This window comes from Stenella coeruleoalba (assembly GCF_951394435.1).
Source record: "Stenella coeruleoalba genome assembly, chromosome: 6".
NCBI classification, from domain to species: Eukaryota; Metazoa; Chordata; class Mammalia; order Artiodactyla; family Delphinidae; genus Stenella; species Stenella coeruleoalba.
The window spans coordinates 71,445,290-71,465,287 of NC_137151.1; the positions used below are offsets into that span (position 1 = coordinate 71,445,290).

At 51.5% G+C, this 19,998-nt stretch overlaps 2 protein-coding genes across 2 annotated transcripts; both read left to right on the forward strand.

The window, feature by feature from the left end:
• Window positions 1-68: 68 nt before the first annotated feature.
• LOC307187814 (uncharacterized protein) lies at window positions 69-14,591 on the forward strand (the record flags this gene model as incomplete). Its single annotated transcript, XM_079924347.1, has 5 exons — window positions 69-440; window positions 11,002-11,027; window positions 13,220-13,326; window positions 13,571-13,775; window positions 14,428-14,591. Exons 1-5 carry the CDS (start codon window positions 340-342, stop codon window positions 14,589-14,591), a joined length of 603 nt encoding a protein of 200 aa, XP_079780473.1. The 5' UTR covers window positions 69-339.
• Window positions 13,881-19,689, forward strand: HOXD4 (homeobox D4). Its single transcript, XM_079924032.1, has 2 exons — window positions 13,881-15,429; window positions 15,960-19,689. The coding sequence occupies exons 1-2, from the start codon at window positions 15,009-15,011 to the stop codon at window positions 16,301-16,303; spliced, it is 765 nt and encodes a 254-aa protein (XP_079780158.1). The 5' UTR covers window positions 13,881-15,008; the 3' UTR covers window positions 16,304-19,689.
• Window positions 19,690-19,998: the final 309 nt, after the last annotated feature.

A 19,998-nucleotide genomic window follows, 5' to 3' on the forward strand; every position in this document is an offset into this window, starting at 1 on the left:
TCCCAGGCGAATTTCCCCCCGCATTCTGCCTTCCTAGAGCCTCACCCCCTCTTTTTTTAACCTTTGTCTCCGCAGAGGTGGGCTCCAGTCGCCGGCTGCGGGATTGCGGGGTCCGCGGCGGTCTCGGCTCCCGCCCGGCGCCCAACTTGGCCCCGCCGCTCCTTCGCCCCGGTCGCGCCGCTGCCGCCCCCGGAGCCGGTGGGGAGCCCGGCAGGCGGGAGAGCCCGGAAGGAATCCGGGGCGCCGAGGCCCCGGCCGGCGCCGACACCGCCCGCAGGGAGCAGCCGGCCTGCTCTGGGTGACCGAGCCGCGCGGTTCCGACGCGGCTCCTTCTCTAACATGAGCGGGTCCCTGCCGCGCAGAGCGCGCGTAGCCCGGCAGCGCCTAGTGGATTACAGCAGCCGCCCCGGCCGACCGCCGCCTCCAGCTCGGCACCTCCGGTAAGAGCCGTCCCCTCCCCGCGCCCCCAGCGCTGCCACTGAGAAGCTCGAGGCGCCCACCCGTTTGGGCAGCTCGGAGATCCCTGCCCGACCCCCTCCCCTTCCCCGGGACCTGGGAGTGGCTGCCTGCGCCCCCTGCCCCAGATCACTCCATCTCTGAGCGGGCGTCCCCTGGGGCCCCGGGTGGGGTCCAGCTGAGCTCAGAAGTCGAAGGGAAGCCCTATTTCCTCTGGAGATTATGGGAGGTGGATAGCGGCATAGATGGAGAGCCCCTCGATCCCCACCCTGGGAAGAGTGTGCAGATGCTTCCTGGATGTGTCAGCTTTGCTGGGGGTCACTAAAGGCACTCTGTAGTATAGAGCAGTGTTTTGCGGTTTGTCTGTGGTCAGAGGTACCTGGGAGGCTAACAGGTGTGTTTTGAGGGTTGGAGCTTGGGGGTGGGGTGGATTCTGTGTATCCAGGATGTGCTTGGTTTGTTAACCTAGGCTTTGACGAGTGATGCTAATTTCTAGGGTTGATGGTTTATTGGGCCTTGTATATGAGATGGAATTTTAAATATTAACTGCTTCTCTAGTTCTTAGATAATTTTTGTAACAATTCAAGAAAGGTTCCTCACACATCTAATAATCTGTCAGGTGCATTTGTATTATTCTATGCCACAAAATGGATGCATGTTTTGAGAGGTAGTAGTATCAGAAAATCTGGTGCAGGTCTTGGGGAAAAACCAAGAGACATTTCAGAAATTCGAAGCATGTCTAAGTTCAGACATCGCGTGTGTTTCTTATTTGCCGGATTGGGAAAAGAGTGGATATTTTGCTCTCTAAATGTACTGTCGTGGTGTGTGTGTGTGTGTTGCCTACGAATAAATATTATATAGCAACATTTCCAACTCTACTTCAAAATTACTGGACCAAAATATCTATGAGTCGAAAGAAAATTATTTGCAGAAAAAAATGCTATTTTCTCCCACGGATTTTGAACGGCACTTGAGGATGCAGTTCTCAAATCCTATTGCCTATTCTCTCGTGGACACGTTGTGAAATGTTAAAACCTTTGGGACAATCTGCCGCATTGCGCATGAGGTTGACCTGCGCGCGGCGGAGTATCGTTTTTTCAACCACCCAGAGGAAAACCCTAACATTTTAATGTTCTCCCAAATCTTCCAGTGTAACCGTGTTGGCCGTAAAAGCATTTCAGAACAATAAATGACATCTTTGTAGAAAGGTATTTTTACTAATTAACGACGGAATCATGCGAGTTTCAAAATGGAGGGCCACGATTAGTGGTCAGTTGACGTCTAGCAGAATTGTTGTGGATCGCTATGATCACTAACAAATTAGAAACTCAGTGATTTTTAAATCTGGAACGTCTGTATTCTGTAAATACTTCTCTATTACGGTACTGCTGAGATCATTCTTTCATATTGGTTTACAGCATTACCTACTGAAAATCAGGGCCCTGGTCAGGGGCTCACAAGGCCCTCCCCTGGCAACTCCAGAGCCTAAGGAGCCCCTAGGTTGCCTGAAAGCTCGGTGGGGGTGGGGATGAGTTGTGGCCATAATGGCCAAGCCCTTGTGTTCAGAGCTTCAGTCGCCTTTCCCTGGGTTCGATGGCTGAGCGCGCCCAAGTGACTGAGAACCTGGGCGGGCTGCAGGTCCGATTACGCAGCAGAGGGTGACGTCATGGGCAGATATGGAGGACTAGGGGGCTCTTTGTAAGTCCCGTGGTAGCATTAAGAGTTTAAATGGTCAATTGCATTAAGACCTTAAATGGTCAATTGCATCTAAGGGAATAAATAATCTGCAAATCACATTTGAACGCAGGCCATTTAGTCCAAGAGGAACTAGTTAACGCTTTTGCCACTGCCAGAAATGCCCCCACTGTCCCAGTTAACCCAATTTTTAAAAAATTAAACGAAACTAAAAAAAAACCACTTGGACCCTAGGACCTCACAAGTGGGAGAGTGTAACTCTCAGCGTCCTTGGGCCGAACCTCTATCCCTTTGTACATCAGGGAGCCGGTGGCACGTCCGGGCCTTAGTGTCTAAGGTCAGGCAGTGAGCTGGGCTTGCGCTCTCCGGGAGGACCAGAGAAAAGCTCGTTGTTATAAATGTGGTCAAGCACCAGGGCTGAAAACCAAACGTATTTTCCTGTCAGATGCTCCTCCAAATAAATATATTTCGCCAGAATTCTGTTTTCCGAGCTCGAGAAGCAGGGGAAGGAACAAAGACAGTATTTCACTCTGGACTGGCAGGCAGCTGTTAGAGGTATTTACGGCCTTGCCGCAGTGCGGCCGCCGGACAGGGCACGCGGGGGCACCGGAAGCTGGGGAGAAGCCACCAAGAACTCGGAATTCCTATTTAAGTCCAATTTAGGGCCACTTTTCCGGAATTGGTGTGAATAGATACCCTCTTTCTAGGAACTGGTCCCTTAGACTTCATAGTTGTGCAGACTGAGGGAGAAGTTGTGCTCTCTGAACGTAAGGTGGTTCTCCCCCACCCCGCCTTGATTAACGACTTGGGAGAAGGCGTGCACTAGATGTGAAACTGCTGATCCAAACGAAAACCTTGAGAGGGTTCACCGGCAACATGGCGATTTTGCTGGTTTGGCGCAACAGGGCTTGCAGATCAGAAAGGACGTTTGAGGCTTTTAACACAGGTTTTCCTGAAAAAGTATGTTTCCTGCCTCTATAAGCTGGGGCGTCCAAGCGCTTCTGCAGGTAGGCGCAGAAGCAGTGCGTGGTGCCTCACACCGCCCAGCACTGCGCACAGCTACCGTACAGCTCAGTGCCCCGAAGCGCCTGCCTTGCCCGCTTGCCCAGCGTCCGGCGCATGTGCAATGAAATAGCCCAGCCTGGGGATCCAACCAGCAAAGCACGGAAGGGGGGAGGGGGCGAGTGGACTCAGAGCAGGAAGATATAACCCGATCTCTCCAACTCCTCCCTCAGGATTCGCCACTCATCTTTCCTTTATTCCAGCCTTCATTCTAAATATAGTCAAACATCTTGCCCTTGACTACGTTATTTTCAATCATCTTGACTCACCACCCCACCCCAATTTAAATCTGTACTTTAGAAACAGTCTGCAAATGCGAGCTAGTGGCCAAAAGGAAACCAAATCTTCTTTCAAGGTGTTAAAATAAGCACTCACACATACATTTAACACCTTAAAAGAAGATATATATATATATATGTATATATATATATGTGTATGTGTGTGTGTGTGTGTGTATATATATATATCTGATCCTTGGGGAAGTGTATAGATTTTCTTCAGCCTGGTGTTTCTGCTTTGCGAAAAGGCCTTTCCTCTTGGCGCCTGTTCAAACCGCCAAACTTCAGGCCAATCCTTCAGCCGGACCATTCCCAGATCTTGTTACGCCAGCGCAGCACGTTCGAGGGCTCTGTGGGGACCACTGGCTCAGCAGAGAGCGGTCAAACAATAAATAAATAAACGGACAAACTGGAGGGCTTTTCCGCCCGGACTCGCCTAATTAATGGAAGATGCACGCTCCTGGGCCGCGAGCTTGTTGTCAGTGCTGCGGGGGGAGGCGGCCTCAGAGCCCTCTCAACTCCTTCCGACCGCCCCAGGGGACGGGAGGACCAGCTCGCAGCCTCCGGCCCGGGAAGACCTCCGCCCGCGCGAAGAAGCCCGGGCCTCGGGTTTCCGGGGCTGGCGCAGTCCCCCTGCTCTGTTGTCTGGCGCCTTGTCCAGGAGGAGGCGCTGTAGGACAAGCGTCCTGTGGGCTACGGAGGCGCGGGAGATGTCCCGGGCGCCAGCGGGCTGGGGGAGGGGAGGACACGTGACCCCGCCCCTCCGCCTCCGCCCCCGCCTCCGCCCCCGCCTCCGCCTGCTAGGAGAGTGTTTTCCGCCTGCGAGGAGAGTTGGCGGTGCTGCGCCTACACTCAGGGGCGGCTTCCCGAGCAGAGGCAGCCCAGAGTCCCGGGAGCCAGAAGGCAGGTTCGGGGGTGGCGGGCCACCTCAGTTCCTCTGCCTTCCCGGAGGGGGCGCGATTTTCGCGCGCTGGGCTCCTAAGAGCAGAAAGAGTTAGGGTCCGGTGGTGGGGCAAGCTGCGCCCAATCCCAACCAGCCCCCTCATTTGGGCTGCTGTTCTTGCCACTTTCCTTTCCCGTAATTCCTGGTACCTAGAACCGGCAGCCTTGAAAAGCCGAGCGTTCAGCCCCTCCTCCCTCAAGCTGACGGGCCTCGCCCTGGCTCACCTAGAACAAGGCCTGCGTCCTGGGGTGGGACTCCCTCGGGCCTCTCTCGAGGTTCTGAGATCCCGGGTGAATCCCACTGACTGTGCGGCTTGAGAACAACGCAGGTGCTCCTCTCTCCCCTTTTCCACACCACCCACACACTCTTCTTCCCCCATTGCGCCCATTTCAGGCCTTTGGTGGGCTCCATGGGGTATTGCATCAGCTGTGACACCCAACTTAAACGACTGGCTCAGATCCAAGCCCACTGTTCCTCGTTGCCTCCTGGCAGCACAGTCTTTTGCCTCCCTTTTTTCCCTACTTTAGGTCAGTGATTCGTAATGAAGGCCTGCATTCAAACCTCTTGTTTATAATGCAGGTTCCTGTGTTTCATGCCATACTTACTGAATCAGAATGTCCAGAACCTGCAGTTTGTAAACACTCTCCACCATGGCAGTTAGGATGTACGCTTATGTTTGAGAATTGGCCAAGGGTATCTCCTGGTTCTTTGGTCTCCAGAGGCCAAGTTCTCTCTACCATTCAGCAACAGCCATTCCCCTAGGTTTGGGGGCTCCCTCCTTAATTAGGTTTTCTAATGTCACTACCCCATAAGCTGAGTAGTTGCTCCCATATAGGGAAGGAGACATTGATCCCTTGCTAACTTGGAGATTTTTTTCAAAGAGGCGAGTAGGTTCTGGGTACAGACCTGCCTTCTTTCAAATCTTTATCACTTACCTGCTGTGTGACTTTAGGCAAGTAGGGCAAATTCTCTGGGCTTGTTTCCTCATTTAGAAAGTAGGGATAATAAGAATACCGTCAAATGTTGTTATGAGGATTTTTACTTACGTAGCACTACTATATGCCCAGCACTATTCTAACTACTTTACATACATTAACTCACCGATTAAGCACTTAAAAGTTTTTTTTTTTTTGCACAAGCCAAACATTCAGTACCTGTTTCGACCACATATTGAATAGCAAGCATTCAACAGGAGTTCTTATCATCACTATCCTTTTTCTGTTCAGTAATCAGGCCTAGACTTTTAGAGCTGAAAGAGACTGGTTCACTCACCTAATCCTTGACTTGTACAGAGAAGACAGGATGAGGTTTGGTCACAGGAGAACATGGATCTGGGACTTTCCCTTTTGCTGTAGTGGGCCTCATAGGCCCCACTCCCTTGGGTCTCAGTGTCTGGCCCCTGCCTACAGGTAGACTTCAGGGCCAAACCTAGGAGGAAAGTGCCCCTGGCTCCTCAGTGGGCAGATGTCAGGTAAGGGAGGCTTCACACCCACACAGGCACATCTGTGACTCCTACAGAAGGCTCAGGCCTTACCACAGAGCAGGCCCTACTTTCCACCTTCTGGAGTCACCTTCTCCACCACCACCCATCAGTCGCACCCACTAGGCCAAGCATCCTCTTTTACAGCCCCAGGGCAAGTACCCTCTTTTCAGCCTCTTGAAAGCTGGGACAGGGTGGGAAAGCAAAAGGCCAGTGAGCAACAGCAAAGGAGGCAAGGAGTGCCCAACTCCCCCTTAATCTGCTTGTGTTCCAAGATCTGGGCTCCAGGACCGTGGCTGAGCCACAGCTCCAAACTTGGGCCACAGTGATGTCAAGGTGTGTCTTAAAGAGGCCTATGCCCCCCAAATCTCCATCAGCCCTTCCAATTTTTTAGATTATTTATATCTTTTAAAAATAATTATATGTATACTATTTCAGGCTATAACCCACACATATGCATGCACACACACACACACCCTGCAACCAGGTTCTACGCCTTAGTCCTGGCCTCCATGACTTCTGACTGTAGACTTTTTGTAAGAGGGCCTCCGCAGCCCTTGGTCAAGCTGCTTCTCTTGGCTTAACCAGGAGTCCACCTGGGTCAGATTTTCTGTCCAAACCCACCTAGTCTCTTCTGCTATCAACCATGTTGGGCAGAGTTTGGCCCATGAAACCGGGCAGTGCTGTAGCCACCCAGCCACCTCCATCTCCTGTGCCATCTACCCTCTATTCTTGGTTCTCAAAGGACTTAGGTGACCCCCCAGATCCTGCTTTTCTTGGGACTGCTGGAGCCTTATCCAATCTCTGGCCCTGCCATCAGAGATCCTGCCCGAGAGCCTGTTCTTTTGGATGGCACATCTCACTGTTAGAGTGGTTCCCTCTGGGGTCACCTTTCCTTCCCAGAGGACACCAAGGCAGAGCTCCAATGAGCAGACTCCATTTAGGGGGGGAGGGGCGGGGGTAGCAGGAGAAGTGGTCCTCTTTCAGTGATGGGATATAATGCCAGGAATATGGAATTATATTTCTCTCCTGCTTGGGACTCCCTGTTCAGCCCTTTTCTGGCTCTACTGCCAGCCTGTGTCCCTAAGTGCCAGGCCTGGCAGTCTTTCTTTATCTGCCCCCAGCCTAGGGAGTTCATCCAAAGTTCCATCCCCTATCCTGGTTGTGCAGACAGTTTAAGGGAAGAGTTCAGTACCACTTCAGTACCACTTCTGGGCAAGAGGCCTCTTGAAAGTCAAGGTCAGGATATTCTTTCCTGGGCCACATAGCAAGGGCCCTTAGGGTGGGCAGAGAGTGGACCTCAATACATTTGGAGTGCAGCTGATGCCTCTTGGGGCCCCTTCAGTCTCTCCTTCTTCCTGGGAGCGGCTCTGGCATCTGGGTTCCTTCAGGGAACCCTAGCTCATGGAAGCTCTCTGAGCAGAAATTCCCAGGACTGGGTTTTTCCAGCCCAGTGAGGAAGGACAGTGTCTAGAGTCTCAATTTACCCAGAAACCAAATTCCTTACAGGTTTTTAAGAAGGCCCCCACCCCACCTCTTCTCCCCGACCTCTTCTTCAGGACTGTTACCACCACCATTGAAAGTCCTTGGAAAAACCCCAACAAATTGGCCCAAAGTAGTCTTCTGTTCTCCCTGGTGCTTAGCCTTCTTACTAGACAGAGTTTGCTCTTCCCCATCTGCACTCTGTCATTCATCTACAGAAGCCCAGCATTGAGGGCAGGGGCCAAGGAAGATTGGAGGGAGGTAGACACTTTCTCCTTTAATCATGTCGCCTGGCTGTCCTAAGACTAGAAAGTAATTGAAGTTGTCTGCCTCAGTGTCTTCCTTTCTTTTCTCCTTTTCCCTTACGCATAGCTAGTTACTTTGCTGTTAGTATCTAAATGTACAGAGTAGGCTATATAGTTTTATTCTTACGAAAGCCACTGTGAATACTGCAGGCAAGTCCTAGTTACCATCCTTTATCACCATTCATTCAAAAAATATCTACTGAGCCCTGAGTAGGTGTCAGACATTGTTTCAAACACCATTCTCTCAGCCTGGTCTTCTCTTTACATGGCCCCTCCCCCATAAAAAGCTCATAACAATTGCCTAGAATGTCATAGGTCCTTTGATTCATCCTCTTTTATTAACTTAAGGAAAAATAAAGAAGGCTTTTCCCAGCCCCTCAAACTTTTGTTATTTTTTACAGTGGATTAAGGGGGGCTTGTTTTGAAGCTGCTCACCTAGTGCTAATAGAGTCAGAAAACGTTTTTTTTAAAGGATTGATCTTTACTCATATTTTAAAAACAGATGCTACCAACTGTAAAAGAAAAAGGTACTTCTAAGTGGCTAATGGCATGGGGAGGGAAGAAGTAGATGCCATACAGTCTGGGCTAATAGCCCCCTGCTTTCTAGCCAGTGAAAGTGAAATCAAGAAATGGGTTTAGAAATGCACAGAGAATGGGTGGAAATTAGGATGCAAAGAGATTTTTGTGGAAAGGAGTCTCTTTCAAGGGCTTGATGGGTTTGCTGATGAGAACTTTTACAACTGAATTTGATTTAGAAATCATAGACGTATATGTGCTCTACAAAGCTACACAGAACACCCATTCTTTTAATCGGAATAGTAAAAATCATACGTTTTCACACTGTTTGGTAGCAACTCTGCCAGGCTATGGAAGGATGTTGGGTGTCAATTCTCTTTTCACTCACAGCCCTTGGTGGGAGCGGGGGGTGTCTTCCCCACCCGCGCCTACCTCAGGCATAGCGTGGCACATTCTACCCCATGGATCAGTGCTCGGGCCCAAGCTCCTTCTCTTGGCTTTCACAGCAGGAGAGCCCGCTGCCTCCCCCTCTCTTAGGCTCTCCCTCTGGTGCTGGTGGAAGGGTAAGGGTGGGGGAGAGAGAGAATCCCACCCAGGTTTGGACCCCTAAGCCCTGTGGTTGGGACACTGTGGGACTGGGGACATCTGACTTCCTGGGCTTGGGTTCCTTGAGAGCCTCATTTACTTCCTCACACCCTGTCCCCTTCACACCAGGGCTGTTTTTATTGTTTTATAACCTTCTTTAGAGTTTCAGTCGCCAAAGATGCCGCCGATGGGGCTATTCTCCACTTTCTCACTTTACCAAACCCCAAGTCTTGCTGTTTTAAGCAGTTTGGTCACTTGCAAAGGCTTCCCTTCCAGATCTAAGCAAATTATAGAAACCCCTAGGCATGTGGCTACCTTCAACTTTCGCTGAGCTCATTCGCAACAATACAGAGCCAAGTGTTAACTCCAGCTGCCCCCCCACCCCCAAGCCCACCCAGCATCTCCCCAACCACCCTTTTCTTATCGAAGCTAAAACAAAATCTCAAATAACTTCTGGTATAAGCAAGTAAGAAGTGGCCTTTGGCTTTCCTCTTTATTTACCACATCCAAAGCTAAAAAATGATTGAAATAAAGGAGTGGATGGTACTCACAGCGGATGCAGCCAAAGAATCATAAGACATGCCCATCAACCAGCCTTTTCCAAATAGCACTATCTCGCAGTTTCAATAGACATCCCTGAAAAGATGCTATTTGAAAAGCCTGGGGTATTGATATGAATATGACTCCCCCCTTGCATCCTAGATATTTGGAACTATTTAAATGTGAGGGAACAGTTGCAGTGAACCTTTATTTAGTGAATAAAAGTTTAAAGCGGAAGGTTATTTATGGTTCTGCCAGAGATGGAACCTGAGTGGCTATTTACGAACACGTGATCCCAATAAACTTTGTTTTATGGCTTGAGAGTTGACAAGCCAAAATATAATTCCCACCATAAATTAGGTTAAGAGCATACAAGTGCAGATGCTTGGTTCCTGAAGCAGCAATAGAAAAGTGAGAGGCTCCAGCTAGCGCCGGGCGCAGGAGACAGGTCTGCTCCCAGCTCCCCTGCCCACTAGGAGAGAAAACCAGTAAGTCACTTATTACTTTTTCCAGGACAACTCCAGGGGTGGGGGATTTCTCTGCCCCATCTTTTCCACCTGGTGTGGGGAGAAGTCCCCTGGAAGTTAATTTTAATTTTAGCTTAAACCTAGATCAAGAAATAGGATGGAAATCCTGGTTTTCTCCTCTCCCTTCTAGACATAGAAAGTTAGGAATTGAGGGCTCCCACCTCACAAGAGGGACATTCTGTCTCTCTCCTCCTCATAATGGGGCATCTGCTTCTGAAGTGGAATCAAACGGGTAGTCTAGGTGGACAGAGAGAAAGGATAAGGATGGAGATGGCTTTGCCTTTGTGATTTCTCAGAGAGGACTGCCATCCCAGAATAAAACTAGAGGAGACTGAAAACTTAAAGCTGGACACCAGCCCCTGTGAGGATCACTGCTTTGTAAGATTACTTTGTGGGTCCTCCAGAAAAAATGCTGACGAAATGATGTCATATCCATAGAGCTGGATAAGAGTCTAAAGCATTGCCATTTACCTTTAAACCCATCGGTTTTCCTCTTCCTTGATTATCATTTGGGTCCTCATTTCCCTTGGAAATTGCTCTTTGTTTTGAATTAGAGCAGAAGTGGGAAGGCAAGTCCTAGCCTTGTCTGGTACTTCTTTGGGAAGGAAAAGACAGTTTTAGGGGAGCGCTGGTTGGAGCTGGGGAATTTGAAACCAATCTGAAATTGGAAAAGGGGTCTGAGTTGCTCCTAGCGCGAGACAGACGGGGAGCTGGGGCAGGGGACAGATGCAGCGGCTAACCCCCTCCCCAGTGGACCTGCGCCCACCCCGCCGATTGTGCAGAAGAAAACACACAAAGGCCCGTTTTCTCCTCGCTTCCCGTTTTCCCACGGGGGAAACCCTGTTACAGACAGCCTGAGTCGGGCCAAGCAAAAAGTAAGGTTTTGCTCAAGGGGTGCATAGAGTGGGGGAGGTGATGGGGGCCATACTCTCCTACCTCGTGGGTCTGCCCTTGAGCACTGCAGTCTCCCGCTCCGCGCGCGGAGAACTTGGCGCAGTTCCTGGGGGCGGGCATCCGAAGCAGGAGGGAGGTCTGGGTATTGGCGGGGTGTCAGGGCCTTGTCATTTTTCTGTGTATCATCTATCTTTATTATCCTGTGGAATTTAAGTGACCCCCGTTTTCATTGCAACAGGTTCGGGACCGTGAGAAACCGCCGCTGTAAGTACCTTCCCGTTTCTTCCGAATCGAGAAGGGGCGGTATTGATAACTGGGGTGGTAGGTAGGGGCGAAGGGCCGCGCCAGAGGAGTGGGCGGGTGGAAGAGCAGTCCTGCCTCCCCAGGCCTGACTGTGAGAGGGGAGCTCGAGCTGGAGGTGGAGGATCTAAGTTGGACTCTTGGAAAAATTTTCTGGGGCCTGGTTTACAGTCACCTAAAGTAAGGGAACGGGCCGCGGCCTCTCGCCCTTGTCTCCTTGGACCTCCCTGGACTTTCCCGGCCTTCCCAGACCTCCCCAGCTCGCACAGGTGCAGCTCCGCCGCAGCGAACGCGTCTGTGAAGAGCTTGCAGCTAATTAGCAGCCCGCCCTATTAACAAGTCGCGGCGAGCATCGCTTTCTGCTCGAATCAACCTGCTGAACACCCAGGCAGCGCGATCCCCCTTTGCCGCCCAACCCAGCTCAACCCGGTTCAGCCTGGCCCAACCTTCTCTAGTTTTTTGTAAAAAGAAAACAAACAAACAAAAAACCCGCAACCCTCTGTGGCTGCGGGTGTGTGGGGTTGGCCGGCTTCCGGGAAGGGCTGCGAATTCTGAGCTTTACGTGGAAGTCCCTCCTCCCCCCTCCCTAGGCCCCAGCCCCAGCCGCGGCGGTTTAGGCCCTGGGTTGGGGAACTGCGGCCGAGCGAGGAGGGAGGGATACGGCCCTTCTAGTTCACCTCTGCTTCTCTATAACTGCAATTTGAGAATTTCTGCGCCTGAGCCGCTAGCGTTGCAGGCAGACGTGGCGGGTGGGGGGGGGTGCGGGGGGGCAGAGATTCTTGGGGTCTTGGGCTTGGAAGTTTGGATCTTTCTGAGTTGCATATGCCGCAGAAGACAGGTACATTTCTGAGGAGGCCTGTGAAGTCTCCAGGAAGGCTCTCTCATTAAGATGATGGTAGTGGGGAGAGAATCAAGGAAAGACCAGGGGCCCCTCCCTCATGCAAAACGGAGCTGATTTTATTTTCATAGGAGATGGAATGTGCGAAGATGTTAGGAACCAGGCACCCTCCCTCCCTGGTGAGACATCCTCTCTCTAGGGTCCGGGAAGCTAAGGCTTGGCTCTGGGCCAGGTTTCTGCCCTCCAGGCTGGGCAGCCTAATCGACTCGCTGGGGGCTGTGCCAACCCCCCAGGAGTGGAGGTTCCGCCCAGTACATAGTTCACCTCTATGAATCAGGCTGTCTCAAGTGAAACAGGGCTCAGGGCTCCAGGCTGGAAAATCCGGTGTCCCCAGGAACTCCTGGTCTTGCCTTCTTCCTGAAGCTGCCCTGGCTCTGGGTGCTTATCTCTGTGGATGCTCCTTGCTTGCAAACCCACGATCAGCACCCTGTAGCTGAACACAGCACAAAAAGCCGGAGACATCAAAAGCATTTGTATGGGCAGTTGGGCGGGAGGTGAATATTTAACGCTTTTGTTCATCAATAACTCATTGGCTTTGACCTGTCTGAACAAGTTGAGCAATAAGGTGAAATGCAGGTCACAGCGTCTAACAAATATGAAAATGTGTATGTACCCTCACCCGGTTCCCCACCTGTCCCAGCAGCCTCCTCCAATTTGTCTGGATAAAGCCTAGGCCCAAGGTCCCCAGGAAGGCAGGTGTGTGGGAGCTCTTGGCATTAGAGGAAGTTGGGGGGAGCCCCCCTGGGACAAGGGGGCTGGGTGTGGGGCAGCCTCAGAGCTCTTGTTAGAATTGGCACCCAGGATATCCCTACAAAATAGCCAAAGCACTGGACCCAGAGGATGGCGGTGGGGGAGTGAGCAGGGAGTGTGCACAGTGCAGAGTAGGAGAAGCCAGCCAATTTTGCCAGGCAGAGGGGGGCTCCACCGCACCAGGCCCAGGTTGGGGCTTGAAAATAATTTTTGAATCATGAGGGTAAAATCAAAACAATCAAAAAAATTTAAACACCTCTAGCCTACAGTCAGGGATCCAAAAGCCCCACCCGAGGCCGGGCATCCCTCTGCCTCTGAAACCCATTCGGGCCCTGAGTGCTCTTCGTGCCCTGAAGCGAGGGGTGAGCCCTGGACTGCGCTGGGGCGGGCACAACTCGTGAACTTTTGTACTCTTGTGTGCTGCTGTCGGCAAAGCAAAAATAATGAAACTTTGTGATATGTTTGTAAATGATTTCGAGTGACCCCTTGCCCTGCCCTTCACCATTAGTGCGCCGGCCCCAGCCCAGGGCAGCTCGGTGCCTGCAAGCGGCGCCTGCCTCGGGGTCTGCAGCAGCAGCCGGACGGAGAGGCCAGCCGGGCTCAGGGCCCTGGAAGGTAAATGCGCGACTTCTTGGAGAACTAGCTTTGTCAGCCAACCTGGCTTGCCCTGACAGTGGGCAGAAGAATGAGCAGAGGATATTCCCTCTTGCCTCTTTTTCTTCTGCCATTGAGGGCATTTGCTCCTTTCTGGAAAATACCACTTGCTAAGGGAGTGGGGGTTATGTGGATCCAGAGAGGGGGGTAATAAAGCCGCCATTTCTGGGATGGATTATTTTTCTTCTTTTCTTTCTTTCTTAAGAAGACTGTCCTGACTCCTTGGCTGCTTGGTAACCCCGGCCCTGGTACAAGGATGGGGAACTCGTTGCTGCAAATTGCCACCAGGCGCTTCAGGCTACCTGAACCATCTCTGAAAGGCAGGGTGGCCGCGTTGGGCTGGTGGAGGCTCCGAGGAAGAGGCGGGGGCTGGCAACGGTCTGGGTACTCGCTCTGGGTGGAACCCGGAGGTAGTAACGTTGTCTATATATACCCTGTAGAACCGAATTTGTGTGGTATCCACGTAGTCACAGATTCGATTCTAGGGGAATATATGGTCGATGCAAAAACTTCACATTTCTCCGCAATAGCCAGAATTAGAACTGGAGGCCAGAGGCAGCCGGCGGCTCAGTCGCCTCTTTCTGTTTTATTACCTTGGACTCCAGGTGGATCGTCTGAGCCTGGTGACATAGAGCAGCCTTTTTCTGGAGAAGCTCCTCAGCTTTAAACAGGGCCCCCTGTGTAAAACCCTAATTGGTTGCGTGAATGCAGGGCCAGAGGGTTAGGTTTGGGGGCACTGGGGAGCAAGGTGGGAGTCCAGGTCACCCCAGCCCCAGGTCTGCCCTCCAGGGGCATAAAGTTGGAGGGTGCTCAATGAAGGGCCTCACTGGCCGTTACTGCCATGTGAGAAGAAGGTGAGCTGGGCAGAAGGAGTTTAGGGTCCTTTGGGGTCCATTTGGGTGAGCTGGGGGTGCCCTCACCACCTTCCTGGGCTACCCTTCAGCTGCCCTGGCTAGAGCAGCACGGGGGCTTCTTGCCATACCAGCAAGGGCCAAGATTTGGCTGGAAACAGCCTGGCCTCGAAGACAGCTTGGCAGTTACTCATTGCCTAATTTGATTCAGGCCAGCCAGATTGTAGTAACTTTTGGGTGACCCTGATGAAGACAAAGCCGGGATTCGGCTTTTGTATGGCAGAGTCCCCGCTCCGCAGGCTGGGCGGGCGGGAGTCCTGCCTGCCTGGGGTTCTCTGCCCAACTCAGAAGCCACCTCTTCCGCCCACTTTTTGATGCCATGCACCCTGACAGATATGAGGATTCATTCCCGCTTGAACTGTGCCCATTTTGGGGGGCTGATTACAGGCGGGGTGAGTGGCGGGGGCACTGGAGGTTAGCAAAGTCAGTGGCAGACAAAAGCTGGGGTTACCTGTGGGGAATGAGGATGCTGGGATTAGAACTACTTTAACATCTGGCGGGGGCCCTCAAATGTGCCACGGCAAGTCACTTGATTACACGTATGTTATTTAGTTAAATTTGTGAAAATTATGAGATGCTCACCAACCCGGTGATAAACTCACTCCCTCGCTATTGGCTGGTCTGGTCACATGGCCGCCAACTTTATTCAGTTGACAGCAAGTAGGAGGGCCCTATGGAAGGAGAAAAAAAGACAACACGAGAAAAATTAGTATTTTCTACCTTCTGAAATTAATGGCCATGAGTTCGTATATGGTGAACTCCAAGTATGTGGACCCCAAGTTTCCTCCGTGCGAGGAATATTTGCAGGGTGGCTACCTAGGCGAGCAGGGCGCTGACTACTACGGCGGCGGCGCGCAGGGGGCCGACTTCCAGCCCCCGGGGCTCTACCCACGGCCCGACTTCGGTGAGCAGACCTTCGGAGGCGGCGGCCCCGGGCCTGGCTCGGCACTGCCCACGCGGGGTCACGGGCAAGAACCCGGCGGCCCCAGCGGCCACTACGGTGCCCCGGGAGAGCCGTGCCCCGCGCCCCCGCCCCTGCCCGGCTCCCGGGCCTGCAGCCAGCCGGGCGGCCCCAAGCAGCCGCCCCCTGGGACGGCCCTCAAGCAGCCGGCCGTGGTCTACCCGTGGATGAAGAAGGTGCACGTGAATTCCGGTAAGGCACGGGCCCAGGACCTCTCAGTCTCCACCCCAGCCCGGCGGCCTGGGCCCCGCGAGGGGGTGCGAGTGGGTGGGGGCGTGTGGGGCTTCAATGGGCGCCGCAATTACTCTCTCCATAAATTTTTATAGCCGAGGGAGCAGGCCGGGACCATGTGGCTGGCTGCTTGGCTCTGGGCGCAAAAGGGGGTGGAGATGGGGGTGGGGTGGGGGAGGACTCCATTTTCAGAGCGGAGGGAACGCGGTGGAAGAGGGGATTTCCAAAATGCCTGGGAATGCTGGAGCGGCAGGTGGGCTGGGGAGATGGGGCACGTTTGGGGATCCCCGCCCGAGAGCCCAGGAGAGCAGGTGGGTCCGAGGGGTTGGGTGGGAGTGAGCGTGTGCGCCTGGGAGGGCGGGCGAGAGGCAGGGAGTGGGCCAGGAGCGCGCCGGGAGGGCCCGGGCCTCGGGGCGCGCCAGGAAGTGAGCGGCTGTGGCCTAATCCGAGGCCGGGCGCTGACCTGACTGTGCGGTCTGCTTGTCTCGCAGTGAACCCCAACTACACCGGCGGGGAGCCCAAGAGGTCCCGGACGGCCTACACCCGGCAGCAAGTCCTAGAACTGGAAAAGGAATTTCATTTTAACAGGTATCTGACGCGGCGCCGTCGGATTGAAATCGCTCACACCCTGTGTCTTTCCGAGCGCCAGATCAAGATCTGGTTCCAGAACCGGAGGATGAAGTGGAAAAAAGATCACAAGCTGCCCAACACGAAAGGCAGGTCCTCGTCGTCGTCGTCTTCATCCTCCTCCTCCTCTTGCTCCTCCTCAGCTGCCCCTGGCCAGCATTTGCAGCCGCTGGCCAAGGACCACCACACGGACCTGACGACCTTATAGAAGTGGGGACCCTGGGCCCATCCCTCCCTGAGCTCCCGGCTGAGCCGAAGCTGTGGGGGCAGGCCGGGCCTGCTGTCACCTCCCTGGGCTCTAAGGTACTGTAGGGTGGACCTGGGACAGGCAGGCCTAACCTCGGACTAGGTTAGCACCCTGCCCGAGGGTAGCCCCCTCCCTGGAGCGGGGATGGGGGTCGGGGGGGTGGGATTCTCTCTCTAAGTATATTATCAAATGGCAGGAGCTACTGGGAACATAAAACCTTGGCGAGTCATTAAACTCCTGAAAATCTCCGCTGTTGGATTTTGAATTTGCAAATGAAGGTTGGATGCTTTATCCCAGTGTGAATTTGAACATCCTCCCCGCCCCCCCCACCCCTCCAGGGATCTTTGTGGTTTCATAATGTGGGCGTGTTGAATCAGAAGGCTGGCCACCCTTGCGCTAGGTGCTTTCAGTGGAAGCAGGAGGGCTGGGCCAGGATTTCTGAACTTTCTGGGTTGTCTGTATAATTTCCAGTGTGAAAAAAAAATTTTTTTTGCTCCCAGTGGCCCCATGCCCAAAGAAATGAGTCTAAGAAGGAAGTGCAAACGGGTTGTTGTATGTTTAGATTATATTTGCTTAAGTATTTATTTGTTGGGGAATTGGGGTGCAGAAATAACTGACATCTTATTGCCAAAAAACTTACCATGGTGAAAGGGGCTGGGTTTCAGGGAGCAGAATCAAGAGATGCGTGGACTTACTTCTGGCTGTAACCGGCATTTTGAACTCCACCCCCTCCTCACTCCCCGGAAATGTGTGTAGGGGGCCCTTAACCCTTCTAGAGGGAAGCAAAGGATCCACTCAAAGTTGAGTTCCTGAAAATATATTTCCACATGTGCTTTTCTCAGCACTGTGCTTACAACCAGTTCTGGGTGATTAAAGGAAAGGGAAAAAAGAAAGAAACAAATGGTCCAACATTTTCCTTCTGGGGAAAGAAAACAAAACCTCTGTGTTCTGGGTCATTAGATAATGACTGAATTTTCTGTTCCAACTGGATTCCAAATGTCCCCAAATACCCCATGTAGCAGTATTTTATAAGCATTGGTGTATGGCCTGCCTATATGAAAGAGGGAATGTGCATTGGGGAGAAAGTGGGAAGGTGAGGAAGTCTTGCTGTAAAAAATGAAAGAAAAACTAATTGAATCTAGAAGTCCACAAAAGTTGGTCTTAGGGTTTTTTTCCCTAAGTTTTAATTTTTTAAAAAACAAATCTAAGGAAGTTTTCCTCAACCCATTAATTAGCAGAATTTGTGAAAGTATAAAAGTTTTCAGGCCCTCTCCTCTCCCTTGCCTTGAGAATAGTGGTTTAAAAACAATCGCTCTCAAACAACAGGAGAGATGTTCTTTAGTCATTTTTCTTATGCCTTGCCTGGGAAGGGTTCAAAGCTCACTTTTCTAAAATGTTGACCCTTAAGGATAAGGGAAAGAGTCAAAGGTAATGGCCAGAGTTCATAGACTCAAATGAAACAAGGCTTCAGAAATTTAAACCGCAAAGCCTCGGGCTCCAAAAAGAAACCCCTGGTTGTAGCTACCGAAAAGTCACAAAAGTGGGGAGGGAGAGGGGGTGAGCTTGAAAAGGAGATTCAGAATTGGGGCTATTTTTTCAGTGCTTGAGAACACTTTAGAAGATTTCAGAGGTAATTTTTAAAATATATTTAAGTGTAGGGGGAAAAAGACTTTCTCTACAGGCATGTTCTTTGGTTCTGTGTCTCCTGAGAGCTGAGGGCAGGTATTCACTGGAGTCCCTAGGCTGAAATTCCACTTCTCTAAAGTGTCTTCCAAGCCTTGCTCTTTTGTATTAGACCCTAGGGACAGCTCTTTGTTCCTCCTTGGGGTGAGCCTGGCTCTCAGACTTGCACATGGCAATACTTGAATATCGCCACGTCGGGATATTAAAGATGGATATTCCTGCATTATTCGCATCATTGTTTCTATGACAAAAAGCACAGAGTTCATACATAGTCAAGACGTCTTTTTTCTGATGCCCTCACGTTGAGAAGCTGAAAAGGTATTTTACTGAAGTTCGGCTAAATTACAGAATCAGGTTCATCCAGAGGACAAATTTTCTATTCGATTAGCTGTATTTCAGCCAGGAGGACTGACCTCTAAACCCTTAACCTTTTGGACTCTAACTACCCTTCTTTTCTTTTTTTCCCCCTCAAACATGGAGAGCAGTCTTTGGATGTAGGATTTGAAAAGGGCCGCTATCCTTAGGCAAGTTGGAAAGTTGCTCAGATTCTTTCCTAAAACCCGAGTCTGTGAATACATTGAACCTTCTCCTTGGGAGGGGGTAGTATATATTTTCACAACATCCAACTACATATGTATTGCAAAGATTATTATATAGATTTCCCCCTTCCCAGAAGTTCAGGTTACTCACTCCAGCTTCAGACCAAATGCCAAACTACTTAACTGCCTTCACCCCTGCCCCAGAGGAAAGCCAAGAGGCATGTTTTGATGAAGAAAACCCAAGGTTCTTCTTAAAAATAGCCCCACTACTTTGGAAAGTAACTTAATCAGAGAAACAACTTGTTTGTTTATAAGTCTCACTTCTCCTTCTCCTCTTCTAGGGATTGTCTTTTGAAATGTTAATGGAGCCTGGATGGCCCAGAGGGCGGCCCTCAACCCTGAGGTCCCAATCGGACCCCAGCGTCCATTTGGGCCCACAGGAGTGGGGCAGGGAAGAAGCAGGGCCCCCCAGTCACCTAGGGCAGGGAAGGAAATGAGTTTCCATCTGGGAACGTACTCTGGAGAAACCTAGATGTAGGAAGCCTCAGTGCCCATTTGCTTTTATTTGTTTCCAGTTTGTTCCCCCAAATATGAGCCAGAAGTGTTTGTTTTGAGTTTTTTCAATGGTATGTTGGGGTCGTGACTGGGGGGAGTGAAGTGTTTGGCGAGGACATTGCTCCTCAGACTCCCATCTCACTTTGTCCATTGCAGCCTTTTGTTGGGCGATGACATTGTCAAGTCAGCCCCATGGTGTCTGTTCACACAAGATGCTTTTTTAATAGAATTGACCAATGTTCTGCTGCCACTGATTAAAGTATTATTTATACTAATTGTTGCCTGTAGTTTTGATGTAATTCATTGATCTATATTTGAAATAATAAAAGGTGTAGCGAAATCTCCCTCCTGTTTGATGCCTCCACAGAAGCATTCTTCATTAGGTCTTCTAAAAGCTAACATCCAATATAAACAATTTATTATTTTCTGTAATGTGCCTGATGTGTGAAGGTTAAACTGTGTAAGGCTTAGCAGTTCTACCATTTTCTCCCTCCCCCATACCTAACACTCCCAATTTGGCCATCATATGTTGTGAGAATTGGGAAGCCTAAGGCTGGATTCAGGCTGCAGCGGGGTGGACATTATTTTTTGAAAGGAAAATAAGTACCTTCCCGGGCTAAAAGGAGGCTCCAGTTTGGCTCTCAGCATGGCCCGGATCAGCCCCACGCCCCCTCGGTCTCTCTTTGTGACATGGTGGGTGAGAGAGATCTCCTGGACCCCCAACTCTGAGGGCGTGTCTGGTGCTGGGTTCTGGGCCAACCTGGGGCTGGCGGGTGGCTGCTCGGATCTCACCCCTCTGGCCTCCAATCTTGGGCTCCTTCTACTTCTTCTGTGCTGTTCAGCCCCACCGGGGCCTCCAGCACCTGCCCCTCCTCCCCC